Source organism: Falco biarmicus, chromosome 12, assembly GCF_023638135.1.
Source record: "Falco biarmicus isolate bFalBia1 chromosome 12, bFalBia1.pri, whole genome shotgun sequence".
Lineage (NCBI taxonomy): Eukaryota > Metazoa > Chordata > Aves > Falconiformes > Falconidae > Falco > Falco biarmicus.
In genome coordinates this window covers 22956409-22978811 of record NC_079299.1, presented here as the reverse complement: position 1 = coordinate 22978811, position 22403 = coordinate 22956409, and the positions used below count along the sequence as shown (strand labels likewise).

The 22403-nt window shown below is 41.1% G+C and overlaps 1 protein-coding gene across 1 annotated transcript in view; it reads left to right on the top strand.

Moving 5' to 3' along the window:
• Positions 1-781: 781 nt before the first annotated feature.
• LOC130157772 (opsin-5-like) overlaps positions 782-22403 on the top strand; it is a 31715-nt gene continuing 10093 nt past the window's right edge. The window contains exons 1-2 of the mRNA XM_056357706.1: positions 782-1083; positions 9974-10179. Coding sequence (XP_056213681.1) covers positions 963-1083; positions 9974-10179 — 327 coding nt within the window. The 5' untranslated portion in view covers positions 782-962. The remainder of the gene's footprint in view (positions 1084-9973; positions 10180-22403) is intronic.

Genomic DNA, 22403 nt, shown 5'->3' with positions numbered 1-22403 from the left:
AGGGCAGGGAGACCCCTCTCTGCACCAGCATTTCGGTGCAGTAAGAGTGTGTTGCGCACCAGGAAACCTTTGCTGCTTCAGATGAATGCATTCAGACTCAGATTTCTTAATTATGCCTACAACCTGATTGGTAGGAGGAGCCATACCTGAAATACAATCATCAATACCTCAGTAAAGGCTAAAAACGCTCCAGCCTGACTTACTTAAACCACGTGTAACGTGTTGCTTCAACAAGACAAGATCACATTTTTCAACAGTGTGGGAAAATCCAACTATACTTGAAGTGTACTAGGCTGGAGGGTACTTAGCAGTCTAAAAATATGATTCAGAGGAAGATAATTTCCAGTAGAGGTTGAAAATAAATTTATCTTCATTTCTTTTAAAATTAGCAACTATCCTGCTAGTAAAGTAACTTCATAGCTGATTTCTTCTGCTGTGTTAACATCACATTCTCAGGTGGTGACACCTCCCTGTTGCTTTTTACTCTGCCTTTTTTTGTTTGTTGAGGGGTTTGGGGGGTTTTTGATGCGTGGTTGGTTTTTTTAGAGCTGTATGAGATTTTTCCTCAGTTTCATTTAAATTAAAATTATGTTTGTGGGTATGCCTGTGAGCCTGTAGGTTATGTGGTATCACCCTATTTTAAAGGAATTTGTCTGATTGAGAGATACACACTCTTCATTAAAGGTTTGTGCAGGTAGCAGTAAGAAGGATATGAGGAAATCTGCCGTCTTGTGCTGGCTGCAGATTCACAGGCTGTATTAATAGATAGGATTACTGAAGAAGAACAGGTCAGAGGGCTGCAAAGCTCCTGTCCCTTGAGATTTCCTTCTTTAGATCATTAGTCTTGTTGAAGAGCTCCCTTGAATACAGGGAGCAGAAACTGAGGAAAAGGCTGGAACCATTTTATTTTTCTGGGACACACTGAGGGAAGTGCAATTTCTGAGTCATAAGCTCCGCTGAAAATGCCTGGTCAGTCTTCTTCACAGGCACCTTGGAGGAACAACAACATCAGTTTTCTGAGCAGGGAGGCAGCTGTAACAGAGCAAGGAGAGACTATCATAGGTTTCTACCTACTGGCTTTAGGTATGTATTCAGCTGGGATGTGAAAGGACACTCCTAAGTAGAGTTTGGTATGAAGTTCGAAGTGATGCGTTTGGATTTCAACCCTAATGGAACAGGATGTTAGAAAACACAACTTTTTTCTGCAGCTATTACAAGATCAGAGGTACAGCTTTCATTTGTTAAAAAGAGATTAATAATCAATGCAGGCATCTCGAGGAAAAAAAAATAGTCAAGCCTGTAAACTTTTAACTAATGTTCACTATACTTAATATGTGAGAAGAGAAAAAAGTACCTTATCAGAAGTACATAATACTTCTGTATCTTCTTGTGTTCTGGTAGCACTAAATGAATGTTCTGTGATTTCCAGCGTTTTGGCTGCTGGCAGTCAGTTGGCGTCCTACAATTACCTCCTGCAGAGACAGAAAATACAGTTCTGTAGTTTTAAACATTTTTTTTTAACTCTTTGTACTGCTCTTGCTTTAAACATTTGATGCAATAGAAATAAACTTCTTCAAACAGGACCTATGAAAGATCTAAGCAATAGAACATTGTCTTGCGTTAGCAGTCACAGTACCATGTGTTTATTTTGGTTCTGCTGCAAGACAGCTATTTTCAGTGTATAATAAGGATTTGAAAATGGCACCCAATATGAATTCACTTCGATTTCAGAGCGCTTTCGGTTTGTTTGTTCAAATATTGTCTATTTGTGGCAGGCTCATTGCAGGATACAAGGAAACTTTATGGAACTTCCAAGAGTGCAGGTTTGTTAGGTAATCAAAATTTCCAACCATAAAACCTCACAGGAAAATGCAAGAAAACGTAACTTTTATTAAATCTGTTCTTATAAACAGCATATACAAAAACGTTTCTGTTTTAAATGATTGCTCTAAACAGATTTTTTTCTTTTTCTAAGCTTATTATGTATTTCAAGTAGCTTAGTAGCCCTCAGCTTATGCTTGAGAAAGATCTGTAGAAGTTACAATGTAAAATGCTAAGTATTTCAATATGTTTACACGAGACTTTCTTTTCTTACCTATAGAAACCAGGGAGGAAAAAGTTGTGTTTAGAATGAAAAGAGGGATTCTAGCAGTAAAATGTGTGGCTTCTATCTTAGAAGACTTTTAGAAGAGTGCCCATAAGGTAAATCAGAATTGTTTCAATTTATCCCCAGTCTGTTCACATCTGCCTGTCCCTTTATGAGGGGCTGGGAAATGGCTGCACCATCAGCTAATGAAGTTGCACTTAAGACTACAAAAGAACACGTTAGGTCAGCTAGGCCAGCCCCCTGCTGTGACAATATGTAATCTCATTTACGAAGCTATCATGCTTGCTCATATAACTGTCCAGGGTTTTTTTGGTGTTTCTACTGCTCCTCCAGTTGATGGCCTGTTCCCGATTGTGTTTCTCTGTTGCTTAGCAGCCTTTCCCCAAGTTCTTAGCTACAGTGATCATACTAACTTTATATATTTTTTGTCACTGCTTTTAATTTATTTATTTATTTATTTATTTCCCTGCTGTTAACATCCTATGTCCAGTCTGTGTTCCTGAAGGAGCAATCATACCCTGTGGTATGTTTGTACCTTTGTACTCCTATACTAAGCAAGTGTGTGGCAGGGGGATGTTTGGTTGGTTTTGGTTTGTTTGTTGTTTTTTTTTTAATTTGAATTTAATCATCTCCTATCATAATATCCTTTCCCTTGTCATTCCAGCATATCATCCTAGCAGCCTTTTACACTGTTTTTTTTAGCCTGGCCATTTTTTTATTTTTTTTTAAACTTATAGCCAAGACTGAATACAGCATCCCAGCAAGATCTTGTCGTTGCCATTCACATTAATATTTACACTTTCCCACCTCTACTGATCCCCCTAGTGTTGCCTTTGTATCACGCTGGCAGTTCAAACTTCTTCCATCAATTGACCAACAGAGGTGTTTTCCTCTGCTTCTTCTTAATGGTGACACCACATCTTCTAGCAAATACTTTCTTCAAGTACTTAGGTGCTTGAACTTTTTGGTTGCACATCCGTTGGTTTTTGATTGCTCCAGATCTTTCTGTCAAGCTTACAAGTCCTTGCTATGTCATAGCTGCTATTCTTGAAGCTTAGCTCCAGATTCAAAACTTAAGTTGCATTTCTTGCAAAGTATATATAACCAGCAATAGCATTACTCCAAGTTGTGTAGCGTGGATCTGATTAAAATGTAATGAGGTAGGTATACCTTTATGCAATAAGAACTTCTGAAAAAAATTGTTAGTAATACATAAATCAGAAAAGTCCTCATGTCTTTTTCTCCTCAGAAGTTGGTTACTGCACTTCTGCAAGCAGCAACCATAACAATTTATAGCTCTTAGACCAAGTTATTGGTGTACATAAACCTATCTGGGGAGCAGTGATGCAGCAGAACAAAGTATTCTGTTATGCAGACACCCTCTTGCCCTTCTGGCAGCAGAGGACAAAGGCCAGTCCATGCATTACCTTCCTGTACCTGCCTTTCTTTAGGGGTTTGGAAAGACAATCTGCATTTGCGGAAGTCTGTGGATACTTCCTTACAGAAAGACCCAAAGATGTTTGTATTTCATGCTTTTGGTTTTTTGAAGCCTTGGAAAACAGCTGCAGTGATTACACTTTGTGATTGCTACATGTTGTCTTCTCTTTCGAATCTAAGTATACCCGTGAAGCTTTTTGTGAATGCTGACATACATTTCCAACATCAAAGGAATGTATGTGATTGGTGTTAGCACTTACCCGGAAGATGGGCTTCCTCTGAATATCTTCCTCTTTGCAAGATAAAGTCCAAAAAAACGATCTTTGGCTAAGCTTTCCCACAGTCCCACATCTTGACATAAATATCAAAGAACCACGATCTAACACTTTTTGCTGAGATGAGTCCTCTTTGCATGTCCCCTTCTGGAAATTCTCTTGTCACAGGTTGCAGATGTCATACGTGACAGACAGGACACTAATGCGTGTGTTGTACATCATACATCAGCCAGGCTGTATCAGATCCAGACAGAGGGGTGCTCTGCACACTGCCTGGAAGCTGAGCTCAAAGCCTGCACTGGAATAGGTATTGCATGCTAGCATCAAAGTGCATGAATGCATTTTGCAGATGCTGAGGGATTTTGAGATCACTGCACTGCTGCTTGGCGTCCGAGTCACCATTCCATCATTTTCCTTGCTAATGCTTTGGCCAGGGGACAGGCAAAGTGGGGGCAAAATGCAGTGCCAATCCCATAGCAGTGAGCCACCGTAGCATGCTTGGAGGGACTATCTGCAGTGATAGCAGCCACTGTGTTACCTTTCGTTAGGTCAGCTGCGTCAGCATCCCCTTTCTGAAGGCAGCACTGTTTCCATCCTTCCTTGCAGGAGCTCAGAACTGTCTTTGACAGACAGGTGGGAGCTTGTCCTGTTGCTAGCATGACATCTGACCCCTTTTTGCCTGTGCCTTAAGTGGTATAGTACTGTGGATAGTCCTTGTATAGTTTAAATTATTAGGTGCAGTTTAAAAGTACTGTCCACAGCTGCTAGCTCAGTCAAACAGACTCGGGGGGGAGCAGAATAAAGCATTTTTTTCTTCATGATTATTCCTTTGAATTCTTAAGTAAATTGTTCTTTTCTGCATTTCTACCAAATCTGTTCTGTCCTCATTTTCCCTAGTTTCACAGTTAACTGGGGCTGTTAGAGTGAATGCTTAGCAGAAACGGAAATCTTAAGTCAGTAGGAGAGAATATTTGCTAGAGAACAAATTCTGACTTTGTGTGAGTGTTTAAATCAGAAAGGCATGCTGAGAGCATTACCAATCCCATCAGAAAACTGGAACAGACCACAAAACCCAAACATGCCTTTAAGTGGCACACATTTCTGAATGGTAATAGTACACTTATTTGACAAGTGACAGAATGAGTGTAATTTTGGGACACTGTTTGACAAATAAATCTGAGAAGGTGGGAAAGGAAGTAAGCTATTCACAAAACATTCATCCGCAAAATGATCGCATTTATGAACAAATAATCTCTCCACACGTTGTCAAGTCTAAAACATGATGACTCTTCTCCTTCATGCCAAAACTGGCAATGTGCCCTGGATATGGTATTGTGTATGCATAATTAGCAGCAAAGACTAAAAACAAAGCAGGGTCACTTCACAGTTGCAATAGTTAATGACAGCTTTCCAAATTCTCTAGGTTTTAATAATGTTTTAAATGAAGTTTTCAGGTCTGAAAACCTTTTACAGCAAACCTCTTCAGATAGGCATTTATGCTTTTGTATAGGTAGCTGAATCAGTAATTGACTTCATTCATGCCTGCTCTATATCTAGATGCTCAGTCCAATTTCTGTCTTGGAGATAAGGTTATTTTGCTCAGGGAAAAGCGTAGCTTGTCTTACGACACTGCCTTCAACTTTTGCTCTCATTTCTTCAATTCGTCTACTTAAGGTTCCATGTATATTTTAAACTGCAGATGGGTGAGGTGTAACACCCATTTTTCTAATTCATTCTTGTCAGATTTTACAAGTAAAAGCCATGCAACAATGTCTCATAAGAACAAGTTTAGGTATAAAGCATAATAAGCTATCTTAGCTGGGCACAGATGCAGTCATCTATTGGAAATGTGGATGATCAGCTCGGAGCTATCAATTCCCTCATACCAAATTTAACTCTGCAAAAACATAAATTGAATGTTAACAATGAAACTGCCTGCAGCCTCAGGTGTTTACTGCTTGTTCAAAGGCAATCTCAGGTACATGAGAGAAAAACAGAGTATATCTGGGTGCTCAGGCTTGAGTGATTTGGCAGAAATCTGTGTAAAATTGTTGTGCTCCCTTTTAGCTAGTCCAAGAGTTAAACAATCTGTTTTCAGCAGAGAGATTTTCAATATCCTGAGTCACTCTGGCTGGCTGCTTTTTGGTGCTTACTGTGCACAGGCTGGCAGGCAGCACGCTGATGCAGGACTTTGTCAACAGGGTTTCGGTCCCTGACCACCACCAGCTTGCTTGGCAGCCTTCCTGTGCCTCCCCCAGAAATCATGGATAACACCACCAGCCTCCTTTGTGGAGCACTTTAGCAACTGTGGATTAAAATGCTCTATTAGGGGGTATTACTACAGGGGATGGCTTATTAGTGAATAATATAAGGGCAACACAACATTTTTAATATTGCTGTCCATCCTATTCCTCCGACCCCCCAATGTCTGCAAACGTGGTACCAAGTACTTTCCTGTGGGTATCTGAGGGGGTAAAGGTGACTCTTAGCTGTTCAGTATTTAGCATTTATCCATAGTCATTTAACCTGTACTACTCTGATACTGCCAGTCTCACAGCACCTGCTCTCAGTCCTGCCCTGTGTTAATGAACTTCAGTAACTGGATGTTATCTGTGTATTTTGCCACTTCAAAAGGGCCAGCATCTCTTGTTGACAAGCAGCCCATATCAGACAGCCTTACAGCTTAGGGGAGGAAATGTGGTGATTCCTCTCTGAACCTTATGTCGGGTGAAAGTACTCAGTTTCTTCCAGTTTGCTATTTTTCCCTCTTTCAGCCACGTTTTCATCTCACTTGGAACCTGGCCTTCCTCACCAGGATTACCTTAAGGTGCTGGGGCTGGATTTTGGGTTGGTTGGGTTGGGTTTTCCCCCATGTGCTCTTATGAGTGAATATTGCTGGCAGCTTGCAAAATATGAAACTAGTTCTCTCGGTTGTTTTTCTGTGTTACTGAGATGCCACCTGGTGACACCAAGGTCTTACAGCACCTCGAAGTTCAGAGGTTTCTTTGTGGGCTCTTGATCCACCTGTGATCTGAGGCGCACACTGCAGCTGAGGAGATCCCTGCCCTGGCTGAGCGTCAGAGCTACTGCTGTGCTTCCTCGCCTTGCAGCTTCAGCCTTCGTCCTTGTGCTGTCAGGCTCTGGGGGAAGGCAGGCAGGGAGGTTGTTTGGTTTGAGGTGTTCTTTTGGTTGGCGTGGTTTGCTTTTTGGTAGTTTTTTGTATCGTGGTTTTGTTTTTTAAAAAATATTCAGTCAATATAGTCAGCAATGGCAGACCAGCACATCAGTCTGATGGTGTGGCGCAGAGATCTGGTGTCCCATAGTCACTGCTCCAGCTGATAGCACTTTTATGTGACCCTGGTTTGTTGCTCCATGATTTACTGAGAATTGTGTTCCTCCAGGTTTTTTATCACAGTATTAATACGGTCTACTACCCAGACAGATCAGACATTTTAGGGGCTGGATATGCCAGCACAGGTTCTCCGCTTGCTTTGGTTAAACGGAATGGGCCTACATGCGGAAGTCGTACCCACTCTGTCACCTTATGTCCCTCAGTGCTCCCCTCATCCGCACCCTCGGTGTGTGAATGTAGGTCTAAAAAATGATCACAAATACTGTGTCTCTGTCATCTCCATCTAAAATGCGTATTGTTATTTTACATGTTTTGCTCAATTTTTTTTCCTTAAGATACTTTAACTGAAAACTCCCTTTTCCTCCAGGCTAGGTGAGGAATTTGCCCTGTACATTCCCAGAAAGTGCGAGTCCGACACCTCGGGGGTAGCCCTCCTATCCGCTACACTGTATTGGCAAATCTTTGCTATTTACAAAAGAGGTGCCATTTTATTTTCTCTGCCATTTTAGCACTTCATAGTGACAGGGAAAATATTTCTGTGCCTTCTATCTTGAAAACTATCTTACCTTACAGAAGATAGAACTGACGTACGCAAACAACTACTAGGCTTGCACTGCAGACTGTCCTGATGCATTCCCAAAGCCCTGCTCCTCCAGTGCCCTGTTGTGCCTGTTTATGTATAATACCTAGACTCAGACAAAAGCCAGAAACAATTCCTGACTTAAACTGCGTGCAGCTGTTGGGAACGAGACTTGATTAAGAAACATTGTCACCTAGTGGCCAGAATAAGATGTATTTATTATTATTGATCTTATCCTTATAACGAGATATATCTAAAATATATGTATGTATCTTAGTGTATCTTTGCACCAGTGACTATTTCTGGTTAATACCATATGCCAACGTGTCAGCTCTTCCTGGTTCAAAAGCTCTTTAGTAAACCATGTGTATTTGCTAAGCAAGCCAGAGCAGCAGCAGCTTGGCAGTTTTGCAGAGAAAAGTTATTTAAAGGAAATTGCTCCACAGAAAACGCAGTTCATCATGGCATACAGGGACTGCCCCATCAGCCACCTCCCCTCCCACTCCAGACTACCCAGAGCACCTCACCAGGCGGTAAGTACCCAGCCTCTCTGTTTGGAGAACAAGCACTTTGCTCATTGGTGTTTCAGCTTGTGATGCTCCCAGATGGCCTGGAGGTTCAGAGGCAATTTCCTCCCCTCCCTTTCTAGCCAAGGCAGCCCAGCAGTGAAGTGCTGGGTTCCAGACATATGGGGTTGTTGACGCTTCCCGAAGGAAGACAGCTGTTCCTCTTGCTACAACATTAAACTTATCAGCCGCCTTTCATCTCGTGAACTCCTTTGAATATCCACAGGTGCTGTGCAACACCATCGTGTCATGTCCCTCTTCAGTGCACGTATTCACCTCTTACTGTGTCGACATACAGCACCCTTGCCTGGGAAAATCTACTGCTTGTGCCTGGATAGATGTCACAAACGAGTGGTTTAGGTTAAGTCACTTGAAGAGCGGCCCAGGGGAGAGGATGAGATGCACCACTACAACAGAGAGCTGTGGATCAACTCTTTTCTCCCTTGCCTGGTAGTAAATGTTGTACCCTGGCACCAACTGTGGGGAACAAAACTATCAGCTGCTGGGCTCCTAAACCTGCCCTAGGCTTCAGGTATGCAAAAGAGGTGGTGTTTGGCTCCACATTGCCAAGGTGAAGAGAGGTCACCTATTTCGGCAGTGGCAGAGCTGGTTTGGGGGTGCAAACGGAAGCCACCAACATGGAGCCAGGTGCTGCCCAACCTGCTGTGCTGCCCTACTGCAGCAGCCACCCTGAAGCCATCCCACACACTGACTAAGCCCCATTTTCAATACTGAGCCCAACACTTATGAGTAAACATTTTGTTAAAACTCATTTGTTTCTATGTCTATGTCATTCCAAAAAGCGGGATGCAACCTACCAGGGTCTTGCACTGATGGGTGAAGCAATAGCCGTGCACTTTTGGAAACTCTAGGTCTCTCCAGCTGAGTAAGCGGCTGGTTTTCACCAGATTTACACTCATCTCCCTTGTGTTTTCCTCATGTAATTAGAGTCAGGCATTTCTGTTCCTGGAGAGTTAAGAGAGGACACAATTGTCTAAAAATAAATTTTAAAGCCTTGAAAGCTTCTGAAAGGTCTGTTCTGAATGTTCTCTTCATACAGATTATCAGGTGTATTACTGAAAAATGTTCCCACCTGGGACAGGCTTTGCCGCAAGGAGATCTTAGACTGCTCTGAGAGAAGAAATGTAATCGTATTATCTGCACGTCTCGGGAGAGGACTGGTAAAGCAGCTCTCCAGCTATGTGTGTGAACTTCCCATATCCATTATTCTATACAACATACCTAAACAGCTGCAGCTTTCGGCAGATTGTTTCTAGTCTCTGCTATACTCTACCACTCTTTCCTCTTTCCTTTTTTTCCCAGGTGTTGCATTTCAAGAATTTCATCTGTCCACTTAGGAAAAAAAAAAAACTCTCTAGGCCTTTAAACCGTGGATCTTCAGTAGATGCAGCAGCAGCTCTTTGTGTTTGTTCTGTTTTACTGCCGGAGTTATTCACTTGTTCCTGCTTCTGAAATGTACCCAGCTACTTAAAAAGGCTTTGTGCATAGGCTTTCCAGTGGATACTCTGGTTGAATACGTTTCTAATTGAACAAAAGGGTAATTTTGGAAGAGACATCACACATTTACACACCAAACTACTTCTTGCTTTATGTGCTTTTTGATTTAATGGATTAAATTATTTAATTTTTTTCCAGGCTGGCTGTCTTGGTTTGGAAACAGTATTGTGATTTTTGTCCTGTATAAACAAAGACATGTTCTGCAGCCCACCGACTACCTCACATTTAACTTGGCTGTATCAGATGCTAGTATCTCTGTGTTTGGTTATTCACGGGGGATCATTGAAATCTTCAACGTCTTCAGGGATGATGGATTCATTATCACATCAATATGGACTTGCCAGGTAAGACTGGATTAAGCTTAATTAGACAAAATAGGTGCACCTATTTCTATGTATATGCTATATATAAATAACCAGAGAGGCTCAAAAGAGTGAAAAGAAATACTGACTGACCTTCCAAAAGGACAGCGTTCTTTTGTTACATCTATAAATCAATGCTTTTGATCAGGTTTGACCAATTTTCATTGATTTTTTTCTATCTATTTGCAATAGTTGCTGCTAGTTTGGGGATTTTACTTCATGTCATAGTTCCCACTCGTGTTGGAAAGCTATGGTGTAGGCTCTGCTTGTCTTCAGCTCCCCTGGTCAACCTGGTTGTTGGCACTTTAACATTTGACTTAAAGCAATGTAGACTCTTACTTGGCAAGGCGTGTAGAGCAAAACCTCCACGTAGCACTTGGATATACCCATATATTTTAGCATACGACTTCTTGTACTAAATCCATTGTAACTCTTCAATCTTACACCTAAATTCTTGGTTGGTTCATAGCCTGTGGTAGGTTGTGTGGCTTAATTTTATGGCACAGTCATCCCTGTACTTGGAGACAGCTTTTCATTGGAAAACTTGAAAAATGTTGTTATTGTTAATTCTCAGACATACTTATGTAGACAGAATATAAATACATCGCATGGTTAGATAGGCACAAGCCTGACTCCCTGGTGTTTTCGGTAACATCTGTGAGAAAGATTATACTTAGTGTGTCTCTTTCATGAGGGAATCAAAAATCTGAAAATGACAGGATAGCCTGCGGCAAGGTGTAAGAAAGATCATGATGAAGGAAAAGGGAGAGAGAAATAATCCTCTCTTCTTGGGTTGTGGTGGTGGTGGTGGTGGTGGTGTTGAGGTTTTTTTAATTTTTATTTTTTTAAGAGAGGAAGTTGAACTATTGTGCACATAGATGAAAGCACTTTTACAGCCCATGCTCCCTCCTTTTCAATATAAAAGTTCAGTTTACCCAGAGGGGAAGACTTCCCACAGAAGACTCTGAACATAGAAGCTGTAGATTTATCCAAAAAATGATTGTTTTCTTGTTTAAAATGTGTGTTGACAGACATTTGCCAGAAAATTATTTATCAACATGAAGCTCATTATTTCCTTAGCAAAAATCCCACTATTTATTTCTCCAATGAAAACACCTACAATTGCAGTCTAAGGTCTGTTAAGGAGAAACTCTGAGGAAGCTTCTTCAATTATTTTTTTTTATTAATGGAAACCTTTGAAGTCATCAGATAAAGACATACCTGCAAACCGTAAAATTCACACCTACACTTGGAATTAAACAGACTCCCATTTTCCCTGTATCAGGGAAGACTTGGAGCTATGATTAGGAAAGGAAAGGTGAAATCTGGATCTCCAGGTCCAGTTCTAGCTTTGCTGCAGACTTCCTATGTGAGACAGGATAAGCCATTCAGTGTAAAATCCTGAAGCAGGATCCGTGGCATAACTTAACATTTACAACCCAGCAGGCTGAAAGTGGTAACAGTAAATGACCATTTTGCCTCCCCAGCCCAAGCTCTTCCAAGCCCAGTCTGTGCTGTGGCTCCTATTTTGGGCTGTAAACAGCAGCACAGGTAGGAATCAAGGCAGCATGGCACACTGGGTCTGTACCTCTTGATTTGCATGGGAGTCTTCTGTCAGCAGCCTCACAGCTTTCTTCCCTGATGGCTCTGCCTGGAAGTCCCTCTGTGATTGACTTTGAGCTATTTAGAGTCTTGTTATCATGATTTGGTGCTTTTTATTTTCTTTCTTTCTTTTTTTTTTTTTTTTTTTTTTTTTTTAAGGTGTGAAAAGACTGGGATAGAGGTGTGCTTGAACTTAATGTGTGGTGGTGTGCTTAATCTTGCTGTGCTTGAACTGCCTTTACAAGGAGATAAGTGGTCCATAAAGTTCTGGGGGTACCCAGATAGTTTGTTGGTCAAGGTGTGTTAAGTAATCTTATCTGGATCTCCTGGTTTTAAGCAGCATTCATTTGTAAAGCAAGGATATCAGGCAAAGTTTTAATGTATTGGGATCCAAAAATTTTGTTCAGGATATTAATAATCCATTGGCTTTTCTAAACAGTCTGATTTGCAAAGTATTAAGGTTTCTGCTTTGGTAATCCTCTGTAGGCTCTAAAAGCTGACATTTATTATTTCAAATAGGAACTGATACTGTATAAATGCTAACTAAAAAGTCATGGTAACCTGGAGAAATCAGTTTGTACTCTGAATAGTTTGAATTGGTTGTGACGTCGAGTGGTTGAGCTGGTTGTGGCTTGTTGAGAGAAAATCATGTAGGATTCCTGTTTCCATCAAGATTTTGTTCTGTGTTGGGAGGGTCTCAGAAACATGTGTAAACCCTGACATCCATTTTCTTGATTATTGAGCTTGACAAAACAAAAGCCAGTGATGAAAAAGTGACTTTTGGAAGTCGAGTGACTGTTGTTTAGGAAGAATATTGTGCAGAAATAGCAGGAAGCTTCTGCACATAAAAAAGATGTGAACATTTCCGCTTGTGTGTGGACAGCCAGCCCAAAGATCATTCTCAAAATGTGCAATGTTGAACAGCAGTAGAGGTTTGATTGCTTTTTTTTTTAGTGTTTATAAAACTTGATACATTTGTAGTCTGACCAGAATGGGTTTCACATCTGGAACATGAGGAATGAGGAGCTTGGTGCCAGGAAGGTAAAGCCCATGCTTTTGTCATGGCTCTCCGAAGCTGGTGTCTTGTTCTCACTGCACTCAAGCTCCTCTGCAAGTAGCTGGGATGACAGTTTGGGCTGTTGCACACATGAATGTGGATTTTTCCTTAGTACGGCCTGTGTGTTTTCCCTTACTTGGTTTGTTTTGCTGAGTCCAGAGGAGAGCCTTACTTGGCTTTTTGTCATTGTCCGTTTCACTAAACATTTGCTCCAATTTGATCAGTCAGCTTCTGCTGTCAGGTATGCTTAGGGAAAATTTATTTTCCCAAGATAGCCTGTCATTTCTGTTTATGAAGACATTTCATGAGCTCATCTCATTTAATCCACTTAACTATTTTCCTTTCCTCTGACTCAGGCCTCCTTCTGTGCCCTCAGGTAGTATTTTTCCAAATTAAGGTTCACCATTCCTGGCTGCCCCGGTTAGAGGGAGCAGGGAGAAGACAGGCAGATACTACTTCTCTTTCAAAACAGCCTAGTCTGTGAAAACTCTCTGCAAGAAAAGATGCATCACCATCTAAAAGGACCATCTCATGGCATACCTGCTGAAGGGGACATACATGCGTGCCCCTGTTCTCCTCCTTTGTATGGAAGAAATACCACTATCCTTTCCCCATGCCAAATATTATTCTTCTTTTTGGAGGTCTGACAGAGCTCTCCTGTCAGGAGTGAGGTTGCATGGTAGGTCTGTATCCAGTTGATGCCCCTGATGTATGCTGTGTATGGATATGGTTTTCCAAAGGTGGCTTTTGGACTTTGCTTTCATTTCTTGTTTATCCCTTCCCTGCTCTACCACTGGGTCTTAGTCCTGACCTGGGCAGAGGGAGGACAGTCAGTCTTTAGCACATTCTGTTTTAGCCTCTGGTAATATCATCAGTAAGTAAACAAGTTCGTATAGTAAAGTTGAGGTCAGGGAATGTAAGCCAGTGACCAAGAGCCATCTGTTCCCCCATTGACCATATTTCTAGTGAAAAGCTACCTCGAGGTCCTTCCCGTACGTTTTTTATTGGTATGGTTTTCTGAATTAGAAGTTGCTCAGAAACTTGTAAATAACATTGCATGCAAATGTTCTTACATGTAGGAAGTACAGAAATATTAATTCTGTACAGGTAAACACCGCAGTTTCCTCTGAACCTTATTAATCAACTAACAGAAAGTTTTCCCACCAAGGACCAGTCTGGAAGGACCTGCCTTCCCCCTCTTTTGCTAAAGCTGCTTTGCGCAGTGCAGAATAATAAAGCCACGGAGGGAAGCAGGAGAGAGAGAGGGAAATGACTGTCTCACCTTGTGGTTGGGTTTACTACATAGTTTGAATCCTGCACAGCTTGATGTTTTGACGCTTTATGCAGCACTTCTGTATTTCCGTCTGGCATACCCTGGACAGAAACAACTGGCAGTGTAGTGAGCAGCAGTAAGCCCCACTTTGCATGCAAGTGTTGTTTTAGTCTGTTGTTACCCCCAATACATTTGTGCACAGTTTGCCTGCCAGCACCAGACCTATGGCATATGTGCATCCAAAAGGGCATGGTGTGGCCAGGAAGTCCAAAATTTTCTAGGAGTGTCAGGCTTAGTGTGCAGGCGTTGAGGAGTATGTGACCCATGGAAAACTCTGGGATTTCTTGCACTTTAGCAGACTTTTCCAAGTTGTGGTGGTGTAGCTGATCAAGTTGTGGTGGTGTAGCTGATCAAGTTGCCAGATGAAATCCGAGATAAATGGGGTTCTCTAAAAAAAACTAATTAGATGTGCAATAGTCCTGCTTTATCAATGCTGCTGTTGGGCAAGGAGGGTTCCCCACCTTCCGACGGGTGTCTCACCACTCATGTAGGGAGCTTCTCATTGTCTCTGGCCACACTGTTTGTTTGCTGTAAGGACAGTAGAGCATCCCCACATGACTAATAGCCTTGGGGATTACGTTCCTAGGCAAGGAATGTGGATCTGAGCACCTTTGGATGAAGAAAAGTGAATCAGTCTCTCCTACACTCTCCGTGGGGGAAAAGGGGGAACAGATCAGAAAACTCTCTGCTTTTCACAGTGACACTGCTTAATTTTTGAAAGGTCTTGCACAGTTAAGGGAAGGATACGGTGGTGAATACCACGAAATTCCAATCTTTTGCAGCCTGGAGTAAGGCATTAAAAAAATCAAAAGGGGGTTGAGATATGGCCCTTGTCTTGTTCTGTTGGCTACTTTAAGAGCCTCATTTGTTCACCAGCTTTTGCCACATGTAATCTAGGAGCGAAGCTTAAAGCCACAACCTGCCTTGCACCAGGCAAGCAACCAGAGCCTGCAAAGCTGAGCATGGTGGCCCTTTCCCCCTTTTGCAGATTCAGCTTCCAGTCACTGCTTTTTACTAGCACTTAAAAAATGCAGTATTTTTGGCGTTATGAAATGTTTAGAGGTCTAGTATGACATTCCTAGGAAGAAATAATGTCCATCTTTTGTAAAATCTAGAGGTGGGGATCTGAAATACCAAAAGGAAAATGCAAAAGTAGGAAATTCTGAGATCAGTAAGATGAAAATATATGGGCTTTTTTCAGAAATTCTTGAGGGGAGGGCAGACTTGTTATCTTGAATAAATTATTTTATATTTTATTGATGGCATTTGCTTTCTCAGAACATGCCTTTATCTCTCTTCCTATACACGGATTGTAAAATATTGCTAAATCTTGTCTGAGGAGGAAACAGAAGATTAATATCTTCTTCTTTTAACAAAATGTTCTATAAATTGTCTGATAAATCAAAACACCTAAAGGCATTTATGTTCTTTTATAAATAGAGTAGATTTGAAGAACATTGATTTCTGTCCATTTAATATAACTGATAAAACTAACCAGTTGTTGATTTAGCTAGACTGACTATTGACTCTCTTGACTCCATTTGTGATTTTTTGCACTTATAAATATGAAGACAGTGTTTACGCATTACCGTCTGGGGTGCGGCATTCCCTCACGTTCCGGGTGAGGTGATCGATCAGTGGTAGCTCAGCAGTCAGTGTGGCCAGGTAATAAAAGCAATGTCAGATGGAAACAACCACAATGAAACCTCACAGGCTTCTTTTCTCCTGCCTTCCCAGTACTTGGAAAATTACTGAAGAAAATAGCAGACAGCATTGCTGCTGCTGGCTAGTATCTGTATGCATTCTTCATCAAACTTCTTCCAGCATAACCATGTCATGTTGCTCCATCATCAATTCATTTTCTCCTTCACCAAATCATCCTGTTTTCAATGTATTCCATATGTAGCAAGCACTCTTTGCCTACGTCTCAGCCCCACCTCTGCCGAGAGGTTCTCCCCAGCAGCTATCCATGTGAGTACCCTCCTCACCACAGAGTTCTTGCTCGTAAAACCCAGACAAATCCACAAGCTGTTCATCTTTACCCTAGCAACATCTGTTGAGGTGGATAAAGGTTTGCTTTCGCTCACCATCCCTCCCAGCTAGCGATGGGGAGATGTAGTGATGGTTGCTGTAACCGTCCTTGTTTGCATTGAGAGTACTTGAATGTTCTTCCGTGGTTTTCCTCCTCTCCCTGTGAGGAATGCTCTGTGCAGACACTGGTCCTCACGCACAGTGGAGCCAGATCGCATGTTGCAGAAGTACCTTCATCCTCAGCACGGCTTTCTTCAGCAGGCTAACTTTGGTGAAGGTTTCCCATCCAAAGACTGAGTCAACTTGGCCTTGCTTGCTGTAAAAAATCTTGCAATATCACTGTATGTCCCAGTCTCCAAGCATGAAGCTCTAAGGTTGAGGCTGGGCTGGAAGAAAACAGATTTTTTTTTCTCTAATTGTAATAGTGCGGGAATGTCTGCTTAGCTGAAAAATGTTCAGCTACCTATCTATAAGATGTAAAAAGAAATTAAACCAAATATAAAAAGGGAGTGAAAAATGTTTGATAGTTATTGACTATCCTAGCACAGTACTGTGGTGTGATATTTCTGGGATTTTACTTATATATAGCTTATCATTCCTGACATTTCAGTAAGATGAAAATAACCCAAAGTCAAATCATGGAACTGGCACTAAGAGCATTAACAGATAAAACAGGTGTTAAAAGGTGCTGAAGAAAAGCTGTGTAACATTAGCTCTGTATTCAGCTCACCTTAGCACGCTGATTCACTGTGAAAGGTAGGATGCGGAGACTGATCTATAAAGCAAATTCAAAAAAGTGTGCCCTTTACTTTGGCTGTGCTGTGCTACAAAAAATCTTCCTCTCCCAGATATGTTTTTCTGAAAAAAAAAAAAAATATCTCAAATACAAACACTAGAATGTATCCTATTCTTGTTTCCTTGCATAACTGAGATTTGGATACTGGAAAAAAAGTGTTGTCTTCCCTATTTATTTATTTCTGGTCCATCTTAATATTATCTGATGAGTTTGCACGTTGCAGTCAAAGAGGTAAAAGCAACTCATGTAGACATCTGTGAGCTAAATTTTAATGAGAAAAACACTTCATCTGCAGGGAAGGGGGGAAAAACTGTGCCTTTGCACAAACAGAATCATTAGCAACATAAAAGATCATTTCAGTATAACTAATGCGACTGCAGGGAAGTTATGCCAGTTTTTATTAGTCATGAGTTCTCCTCATTTTCCTGTAAATTATTATTTCTGCAGCCAATTGTGACAAATTAGGGAAGTTACATATTTGGTACTTGAAAAATTATGGATGTTCAAACTATCTGTTTTCTTGTTTGCTAAGTCTGATGTATCCCCTTCCATGCCACCCAAGCACTGCATCAAACCACACACCGATGCCTGGAAAGGGCATTTCTTGCCTGATAGTGATCCTACAGAACCAGGAATTTCCAAAGCCTAAACCTTGATTCCTGCACTAGCTTTTCCTCTCAGAGGACATTCAAACATCCTTTTCTTGTTCCCTTATGTGGAAAATAGTAGCCTTCCTCATTCTTCTGTGCTTATGTATGTTTCTAAGAGATAAATGTCATCTCAAAAAATGCTGTCCATCACTTACCTTCATCGTTCAAGATCTCCTCACCGGGCTAAACAATTTGTGCTGTTCTGGCACCTCCCTGTGTGCCACATCTTCTCACTGACTTTTAAGCAAAATTTCATATGAAACTTAATCACTCTGATAATATCTGCAAGTATCTTAAATAGTCCTACCTCACATTTAGTCATCTTCTATTTGACAGATATATTCCATTAAGTCAACAGACTGCTTGTGTGTAGGAAGCGGTTTGGGTCCTGACCCGGATTCTGTGCTGACTGAACCAATGACAAGATGACTGTTGCTTGCAATAGGCTGTATATGACATGACATCCAGTATTTCCACACCACTGTCCCTGCAGAAAGGATGATGTGCATCTGGTGGCTTTCCAGATAGCTCTTTAAGGCTAGGGATAACCTGTATCTTTTGCGCTTCCTTCCAGGCTTTCCCTGGGCTACTAGGACTCCTTGGCAATGCACGTGACTCTCCTGTTAGGAGCTGTCAGGTCCAGTTTATCATACACAATAGTGATGTGAAGACCCTTACAGACCACCCCCTTTTTAGGACTCTAAGTGTTTTCTTGGGAAAAATCAGTTATCTTTTGTTTCTCTGGTTATTTTGGTACAGGACCAAGAGAAGACAAGAGTATCAACCTAAGAGGAGATCTCCTAGTAGCCATACAGATTTTTCAGGCTTTCAGGGATGTAGCATGTTCTTGTCTCAGCCACTTAATGGCCCAGTCGGTACCATCGCTAACTTGCCATCTGGTAACATCACTAACCTGCCCTCCCTTATGCCTAGGAGCTTTATGAGAAGAATAAATTCACTGGTAGGCATTCAGCCAGCAACCAGACATGACCTTGTATTAACCTAATGGCAGCTCTGTAAGCAGATTCCAACTTGCTGGGAACAGCACAGACAAGTGTACTTTGGAGAGAACATGGAGGATCACTTGTAATCTCTTGAGTTCTCCTGACAGAGCCCATAAACAGTCTGTGGGACCTCTGATTCTCTTGAGACATATAAGCCTCCTGAAACCTTTAACATGATATTCTGAAAAGGCGAAGATAGTATTTCTTTACTTTGAAAATAAAAGCACAACTTCAATTGACTTAATGAATCTCAGTTGTTGGGGTAGGATCACCACAAGCCACAAAACCAAGCCTTGCTTTCTGTGGCAATGTAAAGATGAGATGGGTGACTCACGAGGCTGTTTTCTTTCTGTGTAGTTCCTTGTTTATAGTAATGATGCTGCAAACAATAAACAAGTAAGCTCTGAATTAACATCGCCAAAGTGGGGAGGAGTTTTGGCTCAGGCTCAGTAAAGAGCGTTTCACACAGTGTAGCATGGATGTTTCCAGAGGGCAATGCTAGACTTTCCCATCTAGTGCTTCTTAATTTCCTGGCACAATAATTCACAGGACAATGGCAGTGCGGCATTTAACCTGAAGATGGGAATTTTTCCGCTGTATCTGGATCATTGGGTGGTATGAGCTACATGTTTGGTTGCTTCCTCCCCACTCATTCTTCATGGGTGGACAGGACAGACATAAAACCTGCTATGGTCCCACAGAATCAACCCAGAGCTAGAAAGCAGGTGCTCCCAAGCATGTGGAGATGGAGTACTTGAAGTAAGATGAGGCTGTGTAAGGAAATTCTGGAAGAAATGTGTATCTATTTGTTAAACGATGTGCACTTGGTGGGGCTGCTACATTCATAACGGTGCTCGTTGATGGGGGCATATGCTAGGAGTATAAATTATGACCTAAGAGGGCTACAACTCTAATAGCAAAAAGTCAGCCCAAAATAAGTATACATTGAATCTCATTTGATTAACCCAGTATATAAACCTAAAATAACTACAAGCAAACAAGTAGATTGATTCTGGATTCCCTAACATTGCTAAAACCAAAGCCTTACCTGCATATACTAACAGCTTGTACTAAATGTACATTTAACTATATAGTATAGTTAGTATAATCACTTACCTGTACACATAATTGTATAGCCTAAACATTGCATTCCTATTTTTTCCTATCTTTAAAATATATCCCATCAATAGAAAGGTTTAATCACTTGCTGAATGCAAAATACCGAATGTCTGATGTTCTCACTTAATGGTTTGAACTATCTCACCCCGTAGCGTATCAGTTCTCATTGTCTATTAGTAAATGAAGTGCCATTTGTGTCAGAGACCTATAATGGCTTAGGTTAATGCAATCACCTCTAAGAAGAGCTACCCTTGAAGCCTGCTGAGACATTTTAAGAGGCAGAATGCAACCACAGCAATGCCACATGAGCAAAAAACATTGTGGAAATTGTGGTAAATGACAGGTCTCTTTCACTTCTTGTATTGTAGGAAATAGTAAAGAAACAATTTGAGTGCTTTAGGAACACTATGCATTGGGAGCTTTAAGTAGTCTCCTGTGAATACTGATTCTGATTATGAACCTCGGTAGTTCTTCCATTTGACAGAGTTACTATAGTCTGGCTGACACATTAATGATATATTGGAGGGATGGGAGAATTATGTTGTCATTACACTCAAATGGAATATTTTCTCACTGCAAACTTTAAGAACTTGTTAAATTTTAAAGCATACTCTATCCAAAGGTACCTACAATTATTTTTTTTCCAAATGTATTTCTTGAAGATTGATTTAGGGCTTTCTTGTCTCTTGTGGTTGAAGGAGGTTTATTGCCATTATCTATTTGCATTATGATCTTGTAATAATCTGATTTGTATTTAAAAAATATATTCTGAGAGGGCTTATTGCGATAACTGTAAACGGGGATTATTTATCCATTGCATATAAACATTTAAAGTTTGTATTTTTCTTTACATATTCATTATCTCAAGAGAAAGACAGAACATTGTGGTTCTGAAGGGAAACAAATGGACGTCAGGGAATTGCAACACATTCTGCAGTTGCCCAGAGGAGGGAGCAACGCAGCCTTTCCGGCTGGTGAGATCAACGTTTCAGCCCAGATGGAAACGTAATAGCTATGCTGTCAATCTGCTTTTGCGCCATTAAACCTTGATTAATCCAATAAGAAGAACAATAGGTTATACTTTACTCTGCTTTAAATGAGGAAAACCCTTATGAATTCAGTAGGGATGCGTAAGTATTAAAAGACAGTAGAAGCACACCCAAACTTATAGCTAAAAATTGGATAGTGCGCTGGGGATTCCCGACTCCCCCTGTGTTGAAGCAAAGCTTAAGAAAAGAATTTGCATGCGGTAGGAGCTTTATGTATTGTGGGTTGTAAATAGAACACCAAGAACATTAGTAAGATTTAAAATCAGGCACAAGTACAAAGCAGAAAAAACACAGCCTTTTCTGCAGCTGTGTCTTAGCTTCCAGGCAACATAAAGATAATGAGCAAGTTCTGTGAGTATCTATATACTATACCCAAGAGAATAACGCCGGTATAGCACGGAGAGAAAAGCTTTTAAAACTGCAATCTACTCCTGTTTCTAAATGGGTAAGAAGAAAAGCCGGTGGATCAGAATTACCATTACCAGAACTTCATGTCGATGTCAAAATTCACATTGCCTATTAACACTGTTGCTCTTTGGTCATAATTAATAGCAAGGAGGACAAAATTGCATTACACAAAAATGAAGGAAATATTATGACTGTGTAAGGAAGGAGCTGGCTGCGGGGTAGGATAAAAGAAAAGAAAAAACGGAACTGGGGAAGGGGAAAAGCATCAATATTTGAAAGTAATTAAATGTTATCTACTGTTCTAGTATTTCTTTGGCTGTCATTGTGTATATCTTTAAAGACGCAGAAAACTGGGAATATCATGTATTTTTGTTACCTACATATGTTAATAACTCTGCCTATAGAAATCAGGACTACACTAAATCAGTTTTTCTATTGCTAACTCCTTTGGGTTCCAAGCAGTCACTTTGGTTGCTACCTACAGTCCGTGTTGTCTGTTCAGGAGCAGAAAAAGTAGCAGAGATCTTTCTTCCATATACAGTAGGTGTGTGCTTGAAGAAGGCTGGCTACAGCTAGAGTAAATTCTCTCATTTTCTTCTGAAGACATATATCTAAGTGATACCAATATAGAAGTACTGCAGAATCAATAGGCTTGCTGGGAAATGGCAGATGTGTAGCTAGGCTCAAGAGCTAACTCCTCACCAATGGAAGTCTGGCAGGGACAATATTGGCTTGAGGCTCCTGCACCCAAAGCAGCCCTAATCCTGTTGGATGCTCTCTTGTGTTTTAATGTTCTGGATCCCATGGCTTCTGCCTGGGCTGCTCTGCAGCTTAAGAACTATCTCATTTACCTCCTTTATTCATTTCATCCTGGCACTCTTGTCATCCCCAGAGCTCACTCTCCTCCTTGGCATTTCACCCTGTTACCTATTCAAAACCACTGAGCCTGTGGCTAGCACGGCACCCCTGGCAGATTGCTGCCACTTTAGCCACTTACTAGCCATATGGCCCCGGTCAAATCTCTGGTGACAATCCCCCAGACTAGCAGAAGCAACAGTATTTTGATCTGCTGAAATGCTGTTATGAAATAGTATGAAAATGAGACGTGGTGCTGACAATGGCTTGGTCCTGTGAACTATGTTGATTTCGGTAAAACT